This window comes from Oncorhynchus masou, chromosome 10 (genome assembly GCF_036934945.1).
Source record: "Oncorhynchus masou masou isolate Uvic2021 chromosome 10, UVic_Omas_1.1, whole genome shotgun sequence".
Lineage (NCBI taxonomy): Eukaryota > Metazoa > Chordata > Actinopteri > Salmoniformes > Salmonidae > Oncorhynchus > Oncorhynchus masou.
The window spans coordinates 26,756,908-26,783,119 of NC_088221.1; the positions used below are offsets into that span (position 1 = coordinate 26,756,908).

Here is a 26,212-nt window from a genome sequence, read left to right on the forward strand (position 1 = left end):
ATGATTTTCTATTTCTGTGTTTGGCCTGGTATGGTTCTCAATCAGAGGCAGCTGTCAATCGTTGTCCCTGATTGAGAACCATATTTAAGTAGCCTGTTTTCAATTGTGTTTTGTGGGTGGTTATTTTCAGTCTGTGTGTGTCTGCACAAGACATAACTGTTTCAGTTGTTATTCAGTGTTCAGTTTTTTTTTAAATTATTATTAAATAAGATGAACACTTGCTGCGCTTTGGCCCTCAACTTTTTCCCAAGACAGCTGTTCCAGTTAGGAAGGACACCATTATCTTCAAAATATTTAGGGAGTAGATCAGTGTTAACATTTCAATGTAATACTTCGAACACACCGATAGTGTCATTGAATTTTGGTACACCTTTCACGTTCTGAACTTAGTTCCTTTGTTATGTCTTTGTTTTAGTATGGTCAGGGTGTGAGTTGGTGGGTAGTCTGTTCCTTCTATGTTGTGTTTATGTGTTTGGCCTGGTATGGTTCTCAATCAGAGGCAGGTGTCGTTGTCTCTGATTGAGAATCATACTTAGGTAGCCTTTTCCCACCTGTGTTTTGTGGGTGATTATTTTCTGTCTATTGTTTTCTGCACCTTTCCGGACTGTTTCGGTTTTCGTTTATTTCATGTTATTTTGTTCAGCTAACAAACATGAACACATACCATGCTGCACATTGGTCTGACATTTCATACTCCTCCTCAGAGGAAGATGAAGAATTCTGTTACAACACCAGAATAACATTCATTTCCAATTTTACGCTACGTTTGCCTTGCAGCATTGCGTTGCAGAGGAAGTTGCAGTGCGTTCGGTGTAGTGCATACTTTGGATTTATCTAATATATTCATTAAACTGTATGTGAAATGGTAGCAGAAGTTGAATGTTGAACTTTTGTTGCATACATATCCATATGATGCTGTGTACTATTTTGCACACTATCGGTATGATCGAAACGTAATTGTCTGCATCAATGCTAATCCCCCATATATTTTTTTGCAAATATACACTACATACATTCAAATGCATACACACAAAAATACATACATATACATACATACATACATATACACTACCGGTCAAACGTTTTAGAACACCTACTCATTAAAGGGTTTTTCTTTATTTTTACTATTTTCTACATTGTAATAATAGTGAAAACATCAAAACTATGAAATAACACATGGAATCATGTCGTAAAGAAAAAAGTGTTAAACAAATCAAAATATATTTGAGATTCTTCAAATAGCCTCCATTTGCCTTGATGACGGCTTTGCACACTCTTGGCATTCTCTCAACCAGCTTCACCTGGAATGCTATTCTAACAGTCTTGAAGGAGTTCCCACATATGCTGAGCACATGTTGGCTGCTTTTCCTTCACTCTGAGGCCTGACACATCCCAAACCATCTCAATTTGGTTAGGGTCGGGGGATTGTGTAGGCCAGGTCATCTGATGCAGCACTCCATCAATCTCCTTCTTGGTAAAATAGCCCTTACACAGCCTGGAGGTGTGTTGGGTAATTGTCCTGTTGAAAAAAAAATGAAAGGCCCACTAAGCCCAAACCAGATGTGATGGCGTATTGCTGCAGAATGCTGTGGTAGCCATGCTGGTTAAGTGTGCCTTGAATTCTAAATAAATCCCAGACAGTGTCCCCAGCAAAGCACCCCCACACCATAACACCTCCTCCTCCATGCTTTACGATGGGAAATACACATACGGAGTTCATCCATTCAACCACACCGCGTCTCACAAAGACACGGCGGTTGGAACCAAAAATCTCAAATTTGGACTCATAAAACCAAAGGACAGAGCTAGTCTCTTATTCTTATTGGTGTCCTTTAGTAGTTGTTTCTTTGTAGCAAGTCTCCTCTGAATAGTTGATGTTGAGATGTGTCTGTTACTTAAACTCATTTATTTGGCTGCAATTTCTGAGGCTGGTAACTCTAATGAATTTATCCTCAGCAGCAGAGGTAACTTTAGGTCTTCCATTTTATGTATTGCCTGACCTTTATGTCTTAAAGTAATGATGGACTGCCGTTTCGCTTTGCTTATTTGAGCTGTTCTTGCCATATTATTGACTTGTTATTTTACCAAATAGGGCTATATTCTGTACCCCCCCAGAGATTTGTGAACAGGCGCACACTTTATTAAGGCAAAAGTGCAAAACGCGCAAAACAGTCACAATAATTATGGATACATGAAAAATGGAGCATCGATGACTAGAAAGCCGGCGACGTTGACCGCCGAACGCCGCACGAACAAGGAGAGGAGCCGATTTCGGCGGAAGTCGTGACAATTACTTTCTAACCCTACCACCACTCCCTAATTGGAGTAAACTAGTGAACAACAACGCTTAGGCTTCTACTTCCAGCTTATACAAACCATATACTTTTTATGGCACAGTCTATTTTACAATAGTTATCCTTTGTTTGTTTTTACTCCTGTCCTTCATCTAACCTCAACCTCTCCCATCTATTTATTTCACAAAAGTTATGAACCTATATACGTTTTATGGACATAGTATGTTTTACATTAGCTATCCTGTTGTTATTAGGTGTTATTATTACCAACCTTCAGCTCCATGCAACCCCTCCCATCTATCTCTTAACACCACATTGGATTTATAATTGCCATATATTTTTCAACTGTGCTGTGATGTTTCACAAAAGTTCTGTACCTTTCTATTCTCATAATTTGTACAGATTGTACATTAAAAAACTTTTTTTGCTAAAGTATTATTATATTATTGATAGATTGACTATGACTTTTCAGATCACCCAGGAGTGCTATCTGCAGAGTGAGCTTCAGGTAAATGTTGCAATTCTTCAGCCATTCCTGGACCTGTGACCAAAAACAAGCTCCATATGGACAGTACCAAAACAAATGATCTAATGATTCTGTCTCTGGGAAGGTTGTATCCCCCCATATATATAACAATCTATTGGTTGCAAGAATTTTGTATAATAATTTTAATGAAAAATGTAAAGTTTTGAATTTGTTTTGCGTATCAGTTCATAAACCATGTGCCATGGAATCGATACATCGAAAATCTCTTCCCAACTATTTTGCAATCTATATGGCACAGCTGTCAAATTTTTTGGTCCTTAAATGAAACTGGTATACTTTTTTATTTGTCCATTTTTCTTAACCAATTATGGCCTTTAATGCAGGGCTGACAGACAAGATCCCTACTTTTCCCCCTTCCAATGTCACACCCTGATCTGTTTCATCTGTCCTTGTGCTTGTCTCCACCCCTCCAGGTGTCACCCATCTTCCCCATTATCCCCTGGGTATTTATACCTGTATTTTCTGTCTGTGCCAGTTCGTCTTGTTTGTTCAAGTCAACCAGAGTGTTACTCCGTGCTCCTGCTTTTTAATTTTCTCTATTTTTTGTTAGTCATTCCAGTTTTGACCCTTGCTTGCCTTGACTCTGAACCCGCCTGCCTGACCATACTGCCTGCCTTGACTCTTGTCACAAACCGGCTCAAAGCCCGTAACAAAAGGGAGACAACGTGTAGATAAGGAGTAACAAAATATGTATTTATTAAATAAGTAACTAAGTATAATATACAATGGCGTCTGTAATCAGTAGTGTAAGTGAGTGCTTTGCATGCATGAATGTGATAATGCAGGTGTTGAAAGATGCTAAAGCAAACAACCAAAAAACCACCAAGAAAAACAACCAAATCTATAAAGGTGTCTGCATGGAGAGAGTCTCCTCCATGAATGGGGAAGTGGTGTATTTATCCTGGTAGACACCGGGCCCAGGTGTTTCCCATGTAGCTGACGACCCTCCCAACTCCGCCCACCGACATTCTAATAAGGAAACAACAAAGAGAGAATACGGCAGACAGAGTGGGAGGGTCGTCACACTCTGAACCTGCCTGCCTGACCATACTACCTGCCTTGACTCTGAACCCGCCTGCCTGACCATACTGCCTGCCTGCCACTGTACCTCCTGGACTCTGACCTTGTTATGAACTTTTGCCTGTCCACGACCATTCTCGTGCCTGCCCCTTGGATACTAATAAATATCAGAGACTCAAACCATCTGCCTCCCATGTCTGCATCTTGGTCTCACCCTGTGCCCTTATATCCACTTTCCTCTTCCATTTTTTGCGGTAATGCTGCAATTAGTTGGTTGTAATTTTGGATAGAGCAGACATTTCCATATATTGTTTTGTGAAAACCTGTATATTTGTATTGACTGGGTGTATTTATACAACATCCAAAGTATAATTAATAACTTCACCATGCTCAAAGGGATATTCAATGTCTGCTTTTTTTGTTTTACCAATAGGTACATTGCGAAACATTGGAAAACCTCTGGTGTTTGTGGTTGAATCTGTTTGAAATTCACTGCTCAACTGAGCGACCTTACAGATACTTGTATATGTGGGGTGCATAGATTTTTGTGGGGTGCAGTCATTTTAAAATAATATTATACACTATTATTGCACAGAGTCCATGCAACTTATGTGACTTAAGCACATTTTAACTCCTGAAATTATGCTTGCCATAAAAAAGTGGTTGAATACTTATTGACTCAAGACATTTCAGCTTTTCATTTTTTATTCATTTGTAAAAATGACAAAAAACACAATTGCACTTTGACATTATTGGGTATTGTGTGTAGGCCTGTCAAAACATCTAAATGTAATCCATTTTATATTCAGTCTAACACAAAACAAATGTGGAAAAGTCAAAAGGTGTGAATACTTTCTGATGGCACTATGTTTAGCAGGAGTCAGGGATGAGCATGTGGTTGTGGTTTGATTCCACCCCCCCCTCCCCCTAAAGTGCATCAGGCAAAGAGTAGGTATTTTCTATTGCCCTGCCAATCATCAAATATGCACTTGCTTTGATACTATGTGCCCTTCTAATACACTGAATGACATTTCTGCTTCCGTTTTGTTTTTGATGCCTTCCCAAACAAAGAAATTATTACTAATTGTGTATGGAATTGTGAAAGTGACATATTGAGGATTCCTTAGTCAGTAAATGCTATTGGGTTTCTATGTCTATTTTATTTTCTGTAGGTTGACATTTATTGTCATGAGTCAGAAGTGAGCAGTTTCCAAAAGATTGGCTGTACAGTCAAAATTGTCCACAGTACATCGCAAAAATTAATGTAAACAACATTTCGCTTTTTGGTCTTAATTTAAGGTTAGGCATTAAGGATAGGTTGAAAATCAGATTTTATGACTTTGTGGTTGTGCCAGCTAGTGAGCACTATGCAGAGCTGCCTCCAGTACACGAGTCATCTCAATAAATGACAACCTGCATATTTTCTTCTCATATACTTTAAGAAGCTGTTGGTAATGCATTACAGCATTAATGTGTATCTTTTGTTGCCAGTGATATATGAAGCAAGGAGTTATTTCTATTAATTGAGAGAAATAAAATCACAACACAGAACAGTGATACGTTTTTAATTTGAATAAATATAAAAAATAATAATAATAATAATACATTCAAAACAGTTGCATTGTAAACATAGCTGTTAATTGCAGAGCTTACATCCCTACACTAATCTGAGAACTCCTGTTCCTGACGTCATTCCAGGAAAGTTCACTGTGGTCCCCTTTAATCAAAGAGAAAATCATCATCCCGGGAAAAAACTAACACGATTCCAGAGCCTCCATCCACATTGGGAGTAGTAAGTCTGTGTGAGAACGAGGTGTTAAACTCAGTAGTGAGAATACAGTAGACGGCACGGGTCAAAAAGTGATTGATGACCTATTTTATGTGTCATGTGCTTATGCCCATATATGTACATCATGTCCTTCCGTTCTCCTACGAGTGAGTGATTATGTAACCTGATAGTGCATCTGTTAATGGTGAAACATGTGTTTGCACATACACATCTTCCCTGAACCACTTCTCTTGTGTAGAGAGGAACATATCGGGGGACAGAGAGAGCCAGAGATTTCATTCATTGAAGATACATACAATTTAGTTATTTTTAAACTTCATATTATTATAAAATGTTAATACATAAATTCTATTTATATCCTTTAAATGTTTAAATGTATAATTATTCTTCCTTTATTAAAAAATTATGTTATCAGCATTGTTCTTTGCTTGTAACCAACAGACATCCCACACACAACCAGCTGTTGGGTGGTGGCATATGTCATTCGCCCCACCCCTGACGCGACAGATCCTTGTCAACACACACACACACACACACACACACACACACACACACACACACACACACACACACACACACACACACAGAGCGAGAGACAGAGATTAAATGACATTTTTAAATCTTTAGTACCTAAATGCATACATTTTACACATTATTATTGAACAATCCTTCATATACATGTTTTATAAGTAATTCCTTTCTTCAAGAAAAAAAGGCATTGGGAATTATCTGTGGTAAACCAACACCTCGATCTGTCTCTAAATCCCCATCATCAAGATGTGGCCGGTTCAGATACTGTCTCTTCCCCCCATGATATCCAGCGCCTTCCAGGTTTCGCATGTTTTCATTCCCTGGATAGATCAGCCTTCTTGCCTTTCGGCCCAGGTTATGTCTTGAGGACAGAAACGCCAATCGATGCAAAAGTTCACGATTTTGGAAAAAGGCACAAAATAGTTGACCTCTGTGTAGGCTTTTGAAAAAACATACGAACTAACTGATTTGGTGGCATTTAAACTATTGAATTCGGCATTACCTAAAATTGTAATTTTGGAGTCTGGACTATATGTCACTGAAGAGATTCTTATGGCTTTCAAATCATCTCGCCTGCAGACTTCCTCTTCCAATGCGTACCCGGGCAGCGTTGTTCCCCCGAGGGCCTGTTCGATCTGACATAGAGCAAGTCTTAAGCCATTCTCTCATCTGCAACGCAGGAGAAAAACACCCTGTTTTTGATTGAAAAAGGTTGTTGAGGCTGTCGTTTGTGAAAATCTTCACCGTTGAATCGTCAGGTTGGAAAATGTAACCCATATGTCTGTCACTCATATCCACCACACCATTAACACAATCAAGGGCCTCACAAAGAATGGCTTCGAGTGTTTTGTCATTGTGTTCATGACAGGGACACAACACACTGACAATTGGTCTAGGAGACAGGTTTTATTTATTTAGAGTCTTCTGTGGATTATCTCTTGAGGTTTCTTGTCACTCGTAGTGTTCACAGCTCTTTACTTATACTGACCAATACGGAAATTACTGTTTCATATACACTATTACTAAATAGCAGAGACTCACTACTCTACTCATTAAAATGTTCAAACACATTCCACAGTTCAACGAGTTCACTACACATCAATTATTGACAGCTTTAATGCAAACACATGCTTTACCATAAACAGATGCACTATCAAGTTACATAAGCACTCACTCGATAGCGTGAGAACGGAAGGACAGGATGTACATACAGTGGGGCAAAAAAGTATTTAGTCAGCCACCAATTGTGCAAATTCTCCCACTTAAAAAGATGAGAGAGGCCTGTAATTTTCATCATAGGTACACTTCAACTATGACAGACAAAATGAGAAGAAGAAAAATCCAGAAAATCACATAGTAGGATTTTTAATGAATTTATTTGCAAATTATGGTGGAAAATAAGTATTTGGTCAATAACAAAAGTTTCTCAGTACTTTGGTATATACGCTTTGTTGGCAATGACAGAGGTCAAACGTTTTCTGTAAGTCTTCACAAGGTTATCACACACTGTTGCTGGTATTTTGGCCCATTCCTCCATGCAGATCTCCTCTAGAGCAGTGATGTTTTGGGGCTGTTGCTGGGCAACACAGACTTTCAACTCCCTCCAAAGATTTTCTATGGGGTTGATATCTGGAGACTGGCTAGGCCACTCCATGACCTTGAAATGCTTCTTACGAGACCACTCCTTCGTTGCCCGGGCGGTGTGTTTGGGATCATTGTCATGCTGAAAGACCCAGCCACGTTTCATCTTCAATGCCCTTGCTGATGGAAGGTTTTCACTCAAAATCTCACGATACATGGCCCCATTCATTCTTTCCTTTACACTGATCAGTCGTCCTGGTCCCTTTACAGAAAAACAGCCCCAAAGCATGATTTCTCCACCCCCATGCTTCACAGTAGGTATGGTGTTCTTTGGATGCAACTCAGCATTCTTTGTCCTCCAAACACGACGAGTTGAGTTTTTACCAAAAAGTTATATTTTGGTTTCATCTGACCATATGACATTCTCCCAATCTTCTTCTGGATCATCCAAATGCTCTCTAGCAAACTTCAGACGGGCCTGGACATGTACTGGCTTAAGCAGGGGGACACGTCTGGCACTGCAGGATTTGAGTCCCTGGCGGCGTAGTGTGTTACTGATGGTAGGCTTTGTTACTTTGGTCCCAGCTCTCTGCAGGTCATTCACTAGGTCCCCCCGTGTGATTCTGGGATTTTTGCTCACCGTTCTTGTGATCATTTTGACCCCACAGGGTGAGATCTTGCGTGAAGCCCCAGATCGAGGGAGATTATCAGTGGTCTTGTATGTCTTCCATTTCCTAATAATTGCTCCCACAGTTGATTTCTTCAAACCAAGCTGCTTACCTATTGCAGATTCAGTCTTCCCAGCCTGGTGCAGGTCTACAATTTTGTTTCTTGTCCTTTGACAGCTCTTTGGTCTTGGCCATAGTGGAGTTTGGAGTGTGACTGTTTGAGGTTGTGGACAGGTGTCTTTTATACTGATAACAAGTTCAAACAGGTGCCATTAATACAGGTAACGAGTGGAGGACAGAGGAGCCTCTTAAAGAAGAAGTTACAGGTCTGTGAGAGCCAGAAATCTTGCTTGTTTGTAGGTGACCAAATACTTATTTTCCACCATAATTTGCAAATAAATTCATTAAAAATCCTACAATGTGATTTTCTGGATTTTCTTCTTCTCATTTGTCTGTCATAGTTGAAGTGTACCTATGATGGAAATTACAGGCCTCTCTCATCTTTTTAAGTGGGAGAACTTGCACAATTGGTGGCTGACTAAATACTTTTTTGCCACACTGTATATGGGCATAATCACGTGACACATAAAATAGGTCAAAAATCACTTTTTGACCCGTTCTGTCTACTGTATTCTCTCTCTCAGTAGCCCCACAGTTTAAACCTTTTCCTGCAGTGGGCTAAATCAGGGTCACAGTGTTTCTTAGTAGTCCTAAACAAATCTACTTTGAGACAAAAGTATACACCTCATACACATGGTTATGGCCTTATAAAAAGAGAACACATGTACCGTGTCAGAGTTTAAATGTATTTTATTTTGAGTTTGAGTTTACACTTATAATAACATTCCACCCATAACTTCTTGAGTTATATTTTCATTTTTGGCTACAAAAACACCCATTTTAAACTGCCTATTTCTCAGGCCCAGAAACTAGAATATGCATATAATTGTCAGATTAGGATAGAAAACACTCTAGTTTCCAAAACTGTCCAAATATTGTCTGTGAGTATAACAGAACTGATATTGCAGGCGAAAACCTGAGGAAAATTCAACAAGGAAGTGCTCTTTTTCCTGAAAGCGCTCTGTTCCATTGGATGCCTTGCCTCCATTTAAATGGATATCAACCAGAATCCTTTTCCTATGGTTTCCTCGAGGTGTGAACAGTCTTTAGACATAGTTTCAGGCTTTTGTTTTGAAAAATGAGCGAGAAAGAACCCATCACGTCAGTGGATGGCTGGGTGCCAGCAGAGTTTTTCATGCGCAACAGCCATTTTCTCTCTCTCTCCTATGGAAGAAGCTACATTCCGGTTGACATATTATCGATTATATATTGTAAAAACAACCTGAGGATTGATTATAAAAAAACATTTGACATCTTTCTACGCACTTTACGGATACTATTTGGAATTTTCATCTGCGATGTCGGGACCCCTCGAGCCTGTGGATTTCTGAACATAACGTGCCAAACAAATATAGGTATTTTGGATATAAAAATAATCTTTATGGAACAAAAGGAACATTTATTGTGTAACTAGGATTCTCGTGAGTGCAAACATCCGAAGATCATCCAAGGTAAGTGATTTAATTTATTGCTCTTCTGACTTTCACGACCAATCTACTTGGCTGCTAGCTGTTTGTAATATTTTGTCTACTGAGAGAGATGTTCCTACATAAATGCTTGGTATGCTTTCGCCGAAAAGCTTTATTGAAATCTGACACGCCAGGTGGATTAACAACAAGCTATGCTGTGTTTTGCTATATTGCACTTGTGATTTCATGAAAATTAAATATTTTTAGTAATTTAATTTGAATTTGGCTGTGAGCTGCCCAGGAGGAGACACATCATTCACAAACAATTGAAGGACGGCAACTGGTAAGTCAATTTAAATAAATCAGTATAAAAATAAATGATATAGAATAAAATCAGGGCGAGTAACACAAAAAAAGGTACCCAGTCTTATAGAGAGGAGGCTATTTACTAGTCTTATGAGAACTAGGAAGAGGGCGTAACGGTACTATGGAAAGCCCCACTGACTGCTGACTCTAGGCATTTAGAAGAAATGTCTATGTGGTCTGCAGCCACTACAAAATAACACAAGGCATTTTTGAATATGGGGTGTTATTTATATGTATAGCAAGTAGTGGCAAGAGAACCGTTGACGATACATAAGGTGTATAGCAAGTAATGACAAGAAAATCGTAGAAGATGCACATGGGTAATAGTACTAGGTGAATGGGAAAGTTGTGTGATTGTGAGAAATTACATATTAAACTGAAATTTGAATAATAAGTTTTAAATTTGATATCAAGCCGATAGAAATGTGGATAAGAAATAGATTGAAATTATTAGTATTAAGATTGACATCTGGATAATAAGCCGATTGAAATTTGGACAATAAGAGGATTGAAATTGAGCTATTAAGTATTTAGTGAATGAGAGCTGTCAGGGGACTAGTAAGTGTGAATATGTAGTGAATGTGAGCTGAGTTTGTCAGTTCTGTGTGAGCTGATCTATAATGTTCTCTACAGTAGAGGATAGCATGTGTCAGAAATCTCTTAAGAGACATCATGTCTCAGGGGATGTCTCAATTAGTAACAAGGAAAACATGTTTAGATTACATGTCTCGATTAGTAACAAGGAGAATACCTCTGAGGGTAATATGACTCATCTTGATTATATGATGATAACATGTCTCATCAGTGGAGTTTGATGTACACTACCGGTCAAAAGTTTTAGAACACCTACTCATTCAAGGGTTTTTCTTTATTTTTACTATTTTCTACATTGTAGAATAATAGTGAAGACATCAAAACTATGAAATAACACATATGGAATCATGTTGTAACCAAAAAAGTGTTAAACAAATCAAAATATATTTTATATTTGAGATTCTGCTAATAGCCACCCTTTGCCTTGATGACAGCTTTGCACGCTCTAGGCATTCTCTCAACCAGCTACCAGATTGACCTGGAGTGTCCATGTGCAAGAATTTCCACAACACCACCATGGTCATGGAACAAAATTAAAGTTTTTAAAAAGTATACAAAACATTAGGAATACCTTCCTAATAGGAACACCCCTCCCCCCTCTCTAAATGGCACACATACACAATCTATATCTCAATTGTCTCAAGGCTAAAAATCCTTCTTTAACCTGTCTTCTCCCCTTCATCTACAATAAACGAAGTGGATTTAACAACTGAAATCAATAAGGGATCATACCTTACACCTAGATTCGCCTGGACAGTCTATGTAATGGAAAGAGCAGGTGTTCTTGATGTTTTGTATACTCAGTGCATTCGGAAAGTATTCAGACCCCTTGACTTTTTCCTCATTTTGTTACGTTACAGCCTTATTCTATAATTGATTAAATAGTCCCCCCCCCACATCACACATCAACCTACACACAATACCCCATAATGACTAAGCAAAAACAGGTTTTTAGAAATGTGTACAAATTTATATGAAAAAAAGAAGGAAATATCACATTTACATAAGTATTCAGACCCTTTACTCAGTATTTTGTTGACAGCAATTACAGCCTCTCAAACTCTTGTCAGGTTGAATGTGGAGCATCGCTGCACAGCTATTTTCAGGTCTCTTTAGAGATGTTTGATCGTGTTCAAGTCCGGGCTCTGGCTGGGCCACTCATTGTCCCGTTGGAAGGTGAACCTTCGCCCCAGTCTGAGATCCTGAGGGCTCTGGAGCAGGTTTTCATCAAGGATCTCTCTGTACTTTGTTCCGCTCATCTTTGCCTCGATCCTGACTAGTCTCCAAGTCCCTGCCGCTGAAAAACATCCCCACAACATGTTGCTGCCACCACCATACTTCACCGTAGGGATGGTGCCAAGTGTCCTGCAGACGTGACGTTTGGCATTCAGGCCAAAGAGTTCAATCTTGGTTTCATCAGACCATGGTCTGAGAGTCCTTGGAGTGCCTTTTGGCAAACTCCAAGCGGGTTGTCATGTGCTTTTTACTTGGGAGTGGCTAATTTTGAGTCTCATAGCAAAGGGTCTGAATACTTATGTAAATAAGGTATCTGTTTTTTATTTTTAATAGATTTGCAAAAAATTCTACAAACCTGTTGTTACTTTGTTATTATGGGGTATTATGTGTTCATTTCCTTTTTTTTTGTAAAAAATACCTATAAAACCATTTTTAAAAGTGTGAAAAGGTAGGCAGGAATTATCTGTAACTATCCCCAAGTTTGCCTCACCTTACAGAGTAAGATGGATGACAACCCGTCCATCCATATCCCGCCCACAGGCACCTACACAGGCCCCATGGACTCCACGTCAGTAAGAACCTGGTCGAGGATTTCGTCAATGACTGAACAGTCATAGTTTACTTGTTCGAGGTCCAGCGCTGGGACAAACGTGACCAGGAGACGACCAACACTCCTCCGAAGCTCCCTCAGTCTGCTAGAGAGAAAGAGACAGAGACAGACAGAAAAACAGATTGTCAACATGTACACTGTCAGAAATTAATACTGAAGGAAACAATCTTATCCTCACGTCTGGGGCGTATCCGAGGTCGAGCCATTAGCAGCACTAGTGGCCCCCCCGTCTCACCTCTCTGCCTGGTCAGCTGATGTCTGAGCTCCCTCGCTCTCCTGTTTCTCTCTCAGCTGTTTCTCTTTCTCCTGTTTCTCTCTGTCCTGTTTCTCTTTCTCTTGTTTCTCTCTCTCCTGTTTCTCTCTCCCCCACTCTTGTTTCTCCCTCCTCAGCTCCACCACGTCCTGTTGCAGTGTCTCACAAAGAGACCAGAGGTTGCCCCTCTCCTCCTCTATAATCTCAACCTGTAAATTGGGGAGCAGGCAGGTCACAGAGGGGATGGATGACAAAGGATTATGGGGAGAGGAAGGAGATATCAGATAGACACCCTGGCAATGTTCTTTCGCACACTGCATTGCCCATTTAACAAATACTAACTGTACCGACAGCTGCTGGGCAAATCTTACTCATTAAATATTAACAGCATACAAATATATATGAGGCTACAAGATGGCCAGCTGGTGACTGACCTTAATCCTCTCCGACTGCTCTCCTTCTTCCCCTCCTTCTCCAGTCTGACAGGCCTGGTGGCAGTGCTCTCTCTTCACAGTGGCCTGGGAGAGCTCCTGCATGCTGCCCTCCAGGTTATGGAGCTGGGAGGTCAACTTGTTGACTTGCTCCTTGAACTGGTCCCTCTCGTGGGCTGCAGCCTGCATGAGCTCCAGCAGCTGGTCCTGCTGCTCCTGGGCCACTGACAGGTTACGGAGGTCAATCATAGGATGGCCTGATGGGTCTGGGGCGGATGAACCAGAAGAGGATGGGCCTGGTGTGGATGGGCCAGCAGAGGGTGGGTTTGGTGTGGAAGGGCCTGGTTCGGTTCTGTCCTTAACTTTTTCCTCCTTCTCCCTTTTCCCCTTGTGCTCCTCATCTTCATCCTTCACTTTGCTCCTGATCTCTGTCTGGGTGGTGATGCTCACCTGCTCTGAAGAAGGTGGTGGAGGGAAGTAGCTGGTCGCCGCAGTTCCCATCTCCACAGAGCTTGTTCCTGTGCAGCTAGTTTTAACATTGCCAGTGCCAGAAGGTGTCTCCATTGCCCTGCTCTCTGATTTTACCATGGCAAGGTCAAAGGTTGCCTTCTTCTGAATAGGGGTGCTGTTGATCTCCAAGATCATAATGTCATCGTCATCCATGATGTTATCGTCGTCATCGTCAACAGGAATGATGACTGACGTGGATGACATGGTTGTTTCAGCAGCCGGTGATACAGTCTCCATGGGGGTGTTGTTGTGGATACCATTCAACCTGGGTTTTTTTGTCTCACTTTCAGGGGTCATGGCCAGGGTTCTCTTCATTCTGTAGAGAGGGTATGGGGGCTTATCACTTGATGCACTATTGAATGAATAATGATGATTATTTACAGAAAATCTCTGTCCCCTGTGGCAATGATATGAATTACAAACACTATGAGAGAGTGAGAGAGTGAGAGAGAGAGAGAGAATTCAAGGGAGGAGAGACCCTACCACTCAGACAGTGGGCCTACCTTGGGTTTGAAGGGGTTGACGGGGCCGGAGGGGTTGATGGGGCCGGAGGGGTTGACGGGGCCGGAGGGGTTGAAGGGGCCGGAGGGGTTGACGGGGCCGGAGGGGTTGACGGGGCCGGAGGGGTTGAAGGGGCCGGAGGGGTTGAAGGGGCTGGAGGGGTTGACAGAAAGCACACGGTAGAGATTAGGGAAATGTTTTTGGAGGAAGGGTTGGTCCCTACATCTTGGCCATGTTCTGTTATAATCTCCACCCGGCACAGCCAGAAGAGGACTGGTCACCCCTCATAGCCTGGTTCCTCTCTAGGTTTCCTCCTAGGGAGTTTATCCTAGCCACCGTGCTTTTACACCTGCATTGCTTGCTGTTTGGGGTTTTAGGCTGGGTTTCTGTACAGCACTTTGAGACATCAGCTGATGTAAGAAGGGCTTTATAAATAAATTTGATATGAAGAGACGCACATGTATATCAATACCAACATTATTAAAAACATCCCCATCAACATAACACATGCACACACAGCTCATACAGTAGACTTACATGCTTTGGCGAGGCAAGAGATCCTCTGGTGCTTCGGAGTCTTGTTCTTCTGAGCCAGAGCCTTAATCTGCATCTGCTCTGCCTTCTTCTGCTCATCTTCATTCTGACACACACACAAACACACACACACACACCAGGGTAGTTTGGGTAGGGTACACAACACATTAGGGAGAACAAAACATTTGTGTGCATAACATTATCATGAACCAGGGTGTGACATACACTACATGACTAAAAGCATGTGGACACCTGCTTGTCGAACATCTCATTCCAAAGTCATGGGCATTCATATGGAGTTGGTCCCCCCCTTTGCTGCTATAACAGCCTCCGCTCTTCTGGGAAGGCTTTCCACTAGATGTTGGAACATTCCTGCTGGGACTTGCTTCCATTCTAGCCACAAGAGCATTAGTGATGTTGGGCGATTAGGCCTGGTTCGCAGTCAGCTTTCCAATTTATCCCAAAGGTGTTTGATGGGGTTGAGGTCAGAGCTCTGGAGCTCACTTTGTGAACAGGGCATTGTCATGTTGAAACAGGAAAGGACCTTCCCCAAACTGTTGCCACAAAGTTAGAAGCACAGAATCTACTAGAATGTCATTGTATGCAGTAGCGTTAAGATTTTCCTTCACTCGAACTAAGGGGCCTAGCCCGAACCATAAAAAACAGCCCCAGACCATTATTCCTCCTCCAACAAATTTTACAGTTGGCACTATGCATTTAGGAAGGTTGCATTCTCCTGGCATCTGCCGAACCCAGATTCGTCCGTCGGACTACCAGATGGTGAAGCGTGATTTGTCACTCCAGAGAAAGTGTTTCCACTGCTCCAGAGTCCAATGGCGGTGAGCTTTACTCCACTCCAGCCGATGCTTGGCATTGTGCATGGTGATCTTAGGCTGGTATGCTGCTGATCGGCCATGGAAACCAATTTCCTGAAGCTCCCGTAGAACAGTTATTGTGCTGACGTTGCTTCCAGAGTCAGTTTGGAACTCGGTAGTGAGTGTTACAACCGAGGACAGACTTCAGCACTCGACGGTCCCACTCTGTGAGCTTGTGTGGCCTACCACTTCGCTGCTGAGCCATTGTTGCCCCTAGACATTTCCACTTCACAATAAGAGCAATACAGTTGACCGGGACAGCTCTAGCAAGGCAGAAATTTGACAAACGTACTTTTTTTTTGTAAAGGTGGCATCCTATGATAGTGCCATGTTGAAAGTCACTGAGCTCTTCCGTACGAGCCATTCTACTACCAATTTTTGTCTATGGAGATTGCATGGCTGTGTGCTCGATTTTATACACCTGTCAACAATGGATGTGGCTGAACTAGCCAAATCCACTAACTTGAAGGGGTTTCCACATACCTTTGCTTATGTAGTGTATACACTGACGGACAGACACACACAGACAGCTAACCTGTTGTCGTTTCTTATCCTGCTTCATTTTGGTGTTCCTTTCACTGTGAAACAGAACACAGATTGACTGACATATTAAAAAACACTGGCACCATCTAGATTTGATTGAACATGAAAATCAGTAATTGCATTCATCTCACCTCCTATACATTCTATGAAATAGCCTATATACAATGTTAATGCCTTGCCTACTGTGCTGCTAAATGAAGGCAAAATCTCACTTGCATATGAATCTGTCAAGTCAACAGTTTTCTTTGGGTTTTACACTTTTCTAGTCTGAACACCAGCTCATTTGTCCTTATAAATATGCAAATGCCATTTGACATGTGACTGCAAGCATGCAGTTGACTATGCCAGCTAGCTATTTTGCATTTGATAGTAAGCCATTTTTTTGTCTAACATGTTACACAAAAAATGTTTTACCTGCGTCAGGTAAAACGTAAACGGCCCAGCTTCTACCAAATGCAAGTATTGTGGTGGGAAAACTCTCAGCATCCTGGAAAACTCAAGCAACTTGTGCCGCGAGCCAGCATGGTAAACATGTCACGGTTATTTTGCCTCCATCAATAAATCATACAAAGCACTTTATTGCCAATCTTAACACATTTTGTGCAAGGCCTAACGTTGTTTTTTCACTCCATGCACAGACAAAATAACGATGCATGTTTCAGCCTCAAGGTTCATTATCTGCAAATAGCCTACATGTTCAGTTATGCATTACAAATATATTTAGATGCAGCATCATTGATACAGTATATGGTTGGGTTCTCACTGTTGCTTGTAGGTTTTCTGGTATGAAGGTTGGTCATCATCGGAGTCTTCAGGCTCTTCCTCTACCGTGCAGCTCCTGGAATAGGGGATACTGAATGTCTATATACTGTAGTGGCAACGTCAATACACACAAATGCATGCACACCGGTTGGCAAGTAGGCATGCACAGACAATATAGACTGAGTATACAAAACATTAAGAACATTTGCTCTTTCCTTGACATAGGCTGACCGGGTGAAAGCTATGACCCCTTACTGTTGTTACTTGTTAAATCCACTTCATCAGTGTAGATGAAGGGGAGAAGACAGGTTAAATAAGGATTTTTAAGCCTTGAGACATGGATTATGTATGTGTGCCATTCAGCGGGTGAATGGTCAAGACATAGGTGCCTTTGAACAGGGCATGGTAGTAATTGCCAGGCAACAAAGAACTGTAACGCTGCTGGGTTTTTTTACACTCAACAGTTTTGTCATGACTGTCCTGTGAGAATCCAAATAGGTCAGATCAGCTTTGCAATTAATAACTTCAACCAGACTACCCCTCACCCACAGAGGGGGAAACTGGTGGGGGTTAACACCTCACACCCTGTTGTAAATCAAGGACAGAACACTCAGACCTTCCCTATCCAAATCACCCAAGGAATGTGCTTTGTTTCATGAATACTTTTTCCCACCAAAACTCTTAACTCGTTCAAAAGTAACTACTGGAACAATATTTCTAACATAGAACGTTGGGAATGATCTGAGGCAACTTAACTTCATTGGGATAGGGGGCAGCATTTTCACTTTTGGATGAAAAGCGTGCCCAGAGTAAACTACCTCCTACTCAGTCCCAGATGCTAATATATGCTAATATATGCATATTGAATAGAAAACACTCTGAAGTTTCTAAAACTGTTTGAATGATGTCTGTGAGTATAACAGAACTCATATGGCAGAAAAAACCCAGAGAAAAAAATCCAAACAGGAAGTGGGAAATCTGAGGTTTGTCGTTTTTCAACTCAGCCCCTATTGAAGATACAGTGGGATATTGGTTATGTTGCACTTCCTAAGGCTTCCACTAGATGTCAATCGTCTTTAGAACTTTGTTTGATGCTTCTACTATGAAGGGGGGCTGAATGAGAGGGGAATGAGTCAGAGGTCTGCCTGAGTCCCACGAGCTGACCATGCGCGGTCATGAGAGAGTTAGCTCTCGTTCCATTTCTTTTCTACAGATAATGGAATTCTCCGGTTGGAACATTATTGAACATTTATGATAAAAACATCCTAAAGATTGATTCTATACATCGTTTGATATGTTTCTACGACCAGTAATAAAAGTTTTTGGAATTTTCATCCGACCTTTCCGCTGGAAGTTGCACGCGCTTTTCGATTTGTTTACCAAACGCCCAAACAAAATGAGGTATATGGACATAAATGATGAACTTTATCAAACAAATCAAACATTTACTGTTTAACTGGGATTCCTGGGAGTGCATTCTGATGAAGATCAAAGGTAAGTGAATATTTATAATGCTATTTCTGACTAATGTTGACTGCGCAACATGGCAGATATTTATTTTGGCTGGTTTGGCCTCTGAGCTCCGTATTCAGATTATTGCATGGTATGCTTTTTCCGTAAAGTGTTTTTGAAATCTGACACAGCGGTTGCATTAAGGTGGAAGTTTATCTAAAGTTCCATGCATAACACTTGTATTTTCATCCACATTTATAATGAGTATTTCTGTAAATTTATGTGGCTCTCTGCAAAATCACTGCATGTTTTGGAACTGAACATAACATGAGATTTTAAAATTAGATTTTTAGATATAAATATGCACTTTATCGAACAAAACATACATGTATTGTGTAACATGAAGTCCTATGAGTGTCATCTGATGAAGATCAAAGGTTAGTGATTAATTTTATCTCTATTTGTGCTTTTTGTGGCTCCTCTCTTTGGCTGGACTTAGTCGTGACCTAACAATAATTTGTGGAGCTTTCGCTGTACAGCATTTTTTAAATTAACACTGTGGCTGGATTCATGAGAATTGTATTTTTAAAATGGTGCCTAATACTTGTATGTTTGAGAAATTTGATTTATGAGATTTCTGTTGATTTGTATTTGGTGCCCTGCAATTTTATTGGCTGTTGGCGAGGGGTTCCGCTAGCAGAACGAGGTTAGCGGAACCCCATTCCCAGACAGGTTACCACTAATATCTTTTTTGGTAGTACTTTTTGTGATGTCATTAAATATGTTATAAAGGAAATACTGTAACTTAAAGTATACACACTACATGTATGAAGTTTCCATCCTCTGTTGAGCATGCTATATGAAAATGATGAAAGTGTTTTTGTTAGGAAAGGGATGTGATTTGAGAAACTATAGGAGGAAATTGTTTCTGTAACTGTCCACAGTAAGTAGTCACCACCCCCTTGAATGAGGTCAGAGAGCGTGTCAAGTTGATGGAACCGCTCATTTTGAACAAACTGTATAAAATGATGGGTTAAGAATTAACATACCAGACCAGAGAGACTGCAGCTTTACGTTTCAAGTGGTTTGAACTCTGAATCTCAACACGAGGTAGAGACAATACGGTCCCCTCCCAGACAATCACTGGTACGGCTGATTAGCTGTCCTAAGTAAAGTATCTAGAAACGCAAATTGAAATGGAACCATTCTACTACTCTGCTCAAACCACTGTAGTACACTACTCTCATCACCCCACTGGGAACCATCGACACGGCTGGCTAGCCTATCTTCAAAGAAGCATCTTCCAGAGCGAATGGAAGGAGAATAAATTTGTAGTTCTGTTCAGGACTACACGACAAGTCACCGGATACCAGACGACTGCAGAGGAGAACAACAGAGAAACCCCTTTTGGACAATCAGAGACTTACAAATGTGCCGCGAAAAGGCCCTGTACACTGAGAGAAACCAAGAATTTTCACGTAAAAAAAATGTGGGAAGCATTGGAGTCAACATGGGTTAGCATCCCTGTGGAATGCTTTCGACACGTAGTCCATACCATGACGAATTGAAGATGTTCTGAGGGCAAAATGGGCGGGTGCAACTCTTAAATCAAATTGTATTTGTCACATGTGCCAAATAAAACAGGTGTAGACCTTACGGTGAAATGGTAAATTACAAGCCTGTGGTGTTCCTAATGTTTGGCATTCTCAGTGTATTGTATAACACCTGTTATAAGTATTATTGTTTGATCTAGGTGGGACTCACCTGAACTGGGGGTCAGGGTTCATGTGGCAGAACCACTCTTTTGGGAGCCGTTTGCAATCAATTCCATCTGGCAGCTTCCTCCAGCGCAGGCAGGTGTCACACTGCACCCAGTTCTGGTCTGGACGTTTCCTATGGATGTAGAGATACACAGAAGAACCAGTTAGAGGAGGGATGGAGAGAGGAGAAAGGAAAACAGAAAAGCGTTTTACTTACATGGTGTCTTCCACTGGTGTGGTGCTGCTAGGATCTTCTTTGTTTCTCTTAAAGCGTATCTCTTTCCAGTAGTCCTCCAGCTTTACCCCCAAGTTGTTGATGGTTTTCCTGCACATAGAAAATAAGAAATAAACAGACAGTTCACCTAGTGCTGATTTATTCAACTAGATTATTGAAAGTACACCATCTTTAAAGTGAGTGTGGGCAGATTGACGATAAATAGTTTTGTTTTATTGAGTGGAAAACAGTTCCTCAGGACATGTTCTTGAATGGAGCACTCTCCTCATTACCTGTATTTGTCAGTATTGTCAAAATCCTGCTTGTTGTGGGTGGGCTCCAGAAAGTTACACTCGATGACCCCAATAACCCCGAGACCTTGGTTGTTGGCCTGAGGGAGGGGGGTAGAGGTGGTTATGGGGTCAGTGACAGGATATACAGTGCATTCGGAAAGTATTCAGACCGCTTCGCTTTTTCCAAATGTTGTTACGTTACAGCCTTATTCTAAAATTGATTAAATTGTTTCCCTTAACAATCTACAGCGAAAACAGGGTTGTATAATTTTTTTGCACATTTATTAATAATAAAATGTATCTTATTTACATAAGCATTCAGATCCTTCACTATGAGACTCGAAATTGAGCTCAGGGGCATCATGTTTCCATTGATCGTCCTTGAGATGTTTCTACAACTTGGAGTCCACCAGTGGTAAATTCAATTGATTGGACATGATTTGGTAAGGCACAAAACCAAGCCATGAGGCTGAAGGAATTGTACGTTGAGGATCGAGGGAAAGATGAACGGAGGAAAGTACAGAGAGATCCTTGATGAAAACTTGCTGCGGAGCACTCAGGACGTCAGACTGGGGCACCTTCCAACAGGACAACGACTCTAAGCACAAAGCCAAGACAATGCAGGAGTGGCTTCGGGACAAGTCTCTAAATGTCCTTGAGTGGCGCAGCCAGAGCCCGGACTTGAACCCCATCTAATCTCTGGAGAGACCTGCAGTGACGCTCCCCATCCATCCTAACAAAGCTTGAGAGGATCTGCAAAGAAGAATGGGAGACACTCCCCAAATACAGTTGTGCAAAGCTTGTAGCGTCATACCCAAGAAGACTCACGAATGTGATCGCTGCCAAAGGTGCTTCAACAAAGTACTAACTAAAGGGTTTGAATACTTATGTAAATGTGATATTTCATTATTTCTTTGAAAAAAACAACAACTGTGTATTCTTTGTCATTATGGGGTATTGTGTGTAGATTTATGAGGGGGAAAAACAATTTAATCCATTTTAGAATAAGGCTGTAACATATTTTTTGGGGAAAAAGTCAAGGGGATCTGAAAACTTTCCGAATACAAGTCCCACAATAGAAGCATCTGAGTACCACAATGGATGGCAGTCATTTTTCTTATGCACATGCACATACAATATTATACCTTGAGTTGAACGCCCACTCGCTCATAGGCTTTGATAAGGCGGTTTTTGTGGTACATCATGATGCCGTATTGGTCCTTGCACTTGGTGTTGTACCCAAAGGTCACGGGGATGCGTTTGTTCTGGTATAGGACTTAAGGACAACTCAAACAGAAAGGAGAGCAGTGGCATATATATATCCCTTTCCCCCTTATGAAAAATACCGTATTGTATCACTATGTTGAACATGAACATCCAACTATGGAATACATTTAACTTATAATTAGCTAACGATAGGTAACTGATTATTGCAAGCTTATAATGTATTGCGTCTATAGCAGTGACTGATGGTATGTCTTGTATATAGAGCATACTACCCATATTTTCCTATTTCTAATTTCCCTCCAAATGCAAACAAAATTTGTGTGGTCTCGAGGATATGACAACATGCGCACACACACAGACTAAATCCATCCAGAGAGGCTCCGGGGTGAGGAAGGATACCACAAAGTTGGGCTTGTAATGGTCCTTAGCAATGCAAGCCAGGCTCTTGGAGATGAGCTCAGTCTTCACTTTCTGACCTCGAATTATGATCTGCATCCGGGGCTTCAGGTACAGAATACTGCAGTATGCCTGAGCACACAACAACACTTTGATAAACAATCAAAATATGAAATATTTCACACATACAAAATCATAAAACTAGTCAAAGGACGAGGTTCACACATCTTGCATAGTCTTCACGTTTTGCTGCCTTAGAATTAAATAAAATGGGATTAAATTAGATATTTCTTGCTACCGATCACAACATTTTCAAAGTGAAAGAAAAATTATAGAACATTTTTGTCACGACTCCTACCGAAGGTAGCTCCCCTTCCTGTTCGGGTGGCGCTCGGCGGTCGTCATCACCAGCCTACAGTTGTCACTGATCCCTTTTCCCCTTTTCTGTTTATTGGTTTCACCTGTGTTTGTTTTAGGCTGATTGGTCGGGCTTTATTTACCAGCAGGCCTGGTTGTGCGGGATTGTTTGATGTACGTGTGTACACGTCTGTGTGTCATGGCTTTCCCATTTGCTTGGGTTTTTGCTGGACTGTTCAAGTCCCCCGTGTTTGGGGCATTTGTTTTGGTGGGCGCCCCGTGTTTTGTGGGGTTGGCGTATGTTCACCGTTGTTGTGCATTAAAAGGTATTAGCACTACCCTGAACTCTGCTTCCTGCGCCTGACTTCTCACCCACTACACCCCGGACATTACAATTTTCCAAATTAATAATTGATTGCATATGTCTTCACACCCCATACTTAATACTTGGTGGAAGCACCTTTAGCAGCCATTACAAGCTGTGAACAATTGTAGATAAGATTCTACCAATCTTGCACAACTCTTTGGGCAACATATACAGCGCATTCGAAAGTATTCAGACCTCTTGACTTTTTCCACATTTTGTTACGTTACAGTCTTATTTTAAAATTGATTAAATATATTTTTTCCTCATCAATCTACACACAATACACCATAATGACAAAGCAAAAACAGGTTGACATTTTAGCAAGTTTATAAAAAATAAAAAGCTGAAATATCACATTTACATAGGTATTCAGAGCCTTTACTAAGTACTTTGTTAAATTACCTTTGGCCACGATTACAGCCTTGAGTATTCTTGGGTATGACGCTACAGGCTTGGCACACCTGTATTTGGGGAGTTTCTCCCATTCTTCTCTGCAGATCATCTCAAGCTCTGTTAGGATGGATGGGGAGCGTCGCTGCACAGCTATTTTCAGGTCTCTCCAGAGATGTTCGATCGGGTTCAAGTTTGGGCTCTGGCTGGGCCACTCAAAGACATTTAGAGACTTGTCCCGAAGCCACTAATGTGTTGTTTTGGCTTTGTGCTTAGGGTTGTTGTCCTGTTGGAAGGAGAACCTTTGCCCCAGTCTAAGGTTCTGAGGGCTCTGGAGCAGGTTTTCATCAAGGATCTGTCTCTACTTTGCTCCGTTCATCTTTCCTTAGATCCTGATTAGTCTCCAAGTCCCTACCACCGAAAAACATCCCCTCAGCATGATGCCGTCACCACAATGCTTCACCGTAGGGATGGTGCCAGGTTTCCTCCAGACGTCATGCTTGGCATTCAGGCCAAATAATTCAATCTGAGTTTCATCAGACCAGAGAATCTTGTTTCTCATGTTTGAGAGTCCTTTGGGTGGCTTTTGGCAAACTCCAAGCAGGCTGTTGTGAGAGGTTAAAGGAAATATTCATAGCGTAACACTGTCATGTGTATTTTACTGAGGAGTGGCTTCCGTCTGGCCACCATAAAAGCCTGATTGTTGGAGTGCTTCAGAGATGGTTGTCCTTCTGGAAGGTTCTCCCATCTCCACAGAGGAACTCTGGAGGTCTGTCGGAGTGACCTTCGGGTTCTAGGTCACCTCTCTGACCAAGGCCCCTCCTCCCTGATTGCTCAGTTTGGCCGGGTGGTCAGCTCTAAAAAGTTTTGGTGCTTCCAAACTTCATACATTTGAGAATGATGGAGACCACTGTGTTCTTGGGGACCTTCAATGTTGCCAACATCTTTCGGTAACCTTCCCCAGATCTGTGCCTCGACACAATTCTGTCTCGGAGCTCTACGGACAATTCCTTTGACCTCGTGGCTTGGTTTTTGCTCTGACATACACTGTCAACTGTGGGACCTTATATAAACAGGAGTGTGCCTTTCCAAATCATGTCCAATCAATTTAAGTACCACAGGTGGACTCCAATCAAGTTGCACCTGAGCTCAATTTCAAGTCTCATAGCAAAGGGTCTGAATACTTATGTAAATAAAGTATTCCTGTTTTTGACTTGTAATACATTTGCAAAAAAATGTAAACTTGTTTTCGCTTTGTAATTATGGGATATTGTTTGTAGATTGATAAGGGAAAACATTTATTGAGTCCATTTTAGAATAAGGCTGTAACGTAACAAAATGTGGAAAAAGTCAAGGTCTGAATACCTTCCGAATGCACTGTATAAGTACATACAGTTGAAGTCGGACATTTACATACACTTAGGTTGGAGTCATTAAAACTCGTTTTTCAACCACTCCACACATTTCTTGTTAACAAACTATAGTTTTGGCAAGTCTGGTTAAGACATCTACTTGGTGCATGACACAAGCAATTTTTCCAACAATTGTTTACAGACAGATTATTTCACTTATAATTCACCGTATCACAATTCCAGAGGGTCAGAAGTTTACATACACTAAGTTGACTGTGCCTTTAAACAGCTTGGAAAATTCCAGAAAATTATGTCATGGCTAGAAGCTTCTGATAGGCTAATTGACATCATTTGAGTCAATTGGAGGTGTACCTGTGGATGTATTTCAAGGCCTACCTTCAAACTCAGTGCCTCTTTGCTTGACATCATGGGAAAATCAAAAGAAATCAGATAAGACCTCAGGAAAAAAATTGTAGACCTCCACAAGTCTGGTTCATCCTTGGGAGCAATTTCCAAAACACCTAAAAGTACCACGTTCATCTGTACAAACAATAGTTTGCCACAACTTTGACCCCAAAGTTGTGGAAAAATGGCTTAAAGACAACAAAGTCAAGGTATTGGAGTGGCCATCACAAAGCCCTGACCTAAATGCCATAGAGAATTTGTGGGCAGAACTGAAAAAGCGTGTGCGAGCAAGGAGGCCAACAGACCTGACTTACACCAGCTCTGTCAGGAGGAATGGGCCATAGTCACCCAACTTATTGTGGGAAACTTGTGGAAGGGTACCCGAAACGTTTGACCCAAGTTAAACAATTTACAAGCAATGTTACAAAATACTTACTGAGTGTATATAAACTTCTGATCCACTGGGAATGGGATGAAAGAAATCAAATCTGAAATAAATAATTATCTCTACTAATATTCTGACATTTCACATTCTTAAAATAAAGTGGTGATTCTAACTGACCTAAGACGGGGGATTTTTACTAGGATTAAATGTCAGGAATTGTGAAAAACTGAGTTTAAATGTATTTGGCTAAGGTGTATGTAAACTTCCGACTTCAACTGTATGTATATGTATGTATACATATATGTATGTATGTATGTATATATATACAGTACACTTCTCATTCTCCTCCAGGCATTGTTAACAAACTGAGCAATCTCAAGCACGCCCTGTCTGAAACAAAATTCAAGCCTCTGCTTGTCTCGTAACCAGAATCCTTCAGG

The 26,212-nt window shown here is 41.1% G+C and overlaps 1 protein-coding gene across 6 annotated transcripts in view; it reads right to left on the reverse strand.

Moving 5' to 3' along the window:
• Window positions 1-9,222: 9,222 nt before the first annotated feature.
• The window catches only part of LOC135547434 (MORC family CW-type zinc finger protein 3-like), a 39,961-nt gene continuing 22,971 nt past the window's right edge, over window positions 9,223-26,212 (reverse strand). For 2 of the 6 annotated variants that reach the window (XM_064976453.1, XM_064976455.1), the window contains exons 7-18: window positions 22,520-22,648; window positions 22,039-22,158; window positions 20,894-20,991; window positions 20,604-20,711; window positions 20,391-20,519; window positions 17,176-17,250; window positions 16,405-16,447; window positions 14,998-15,100; window positions 14,463-14,613; window positions 13,453-14,275; window positions 13,001-13,227; window positions 9,223-12,850 (exon numbers count right to left, since the gene is read on the reverse strand). In XM_064976453.1, the coding sequence (XP_064832525.1) occupies window positions 12,700-12,850; window positions 13,001-13,227; window positions 13,453-14,275; window positions 14,463-14,613; window positions 14,998-15,100; window positions 16,405-16,447; window positions 17,176-17,250; window positions 20,391-20,519; window positions 20,604-20,711; window positions 20,894-20,991; window positions 22,039-22,158; window positions 22,520-22,648 (2,157 nt within the window). In that variant the 3' untranslated portion in view covers window positions 9,223-12,699. Of the gene's footprint in view, window positions 12,851-12,943; window positions 13,228-13,452; window positions 14,276-14,462; window positions 14,614-14,997; window positions 15,101-16,404; window positions 16,448-17,175; window positions 17,251-20,390; window positions 20,520-20,603; window positions 20,712-20,893; window positions 20,992-22,038; window positions 22,159-22,519; window positions 22,649-26,212 lie in introns of all 6 variants that reach the window. The other 4 variants (XM_064976454.1, XR_010456712.1, XR_010456713.1 and 1 more) reach the window with 4 other exon arrangements.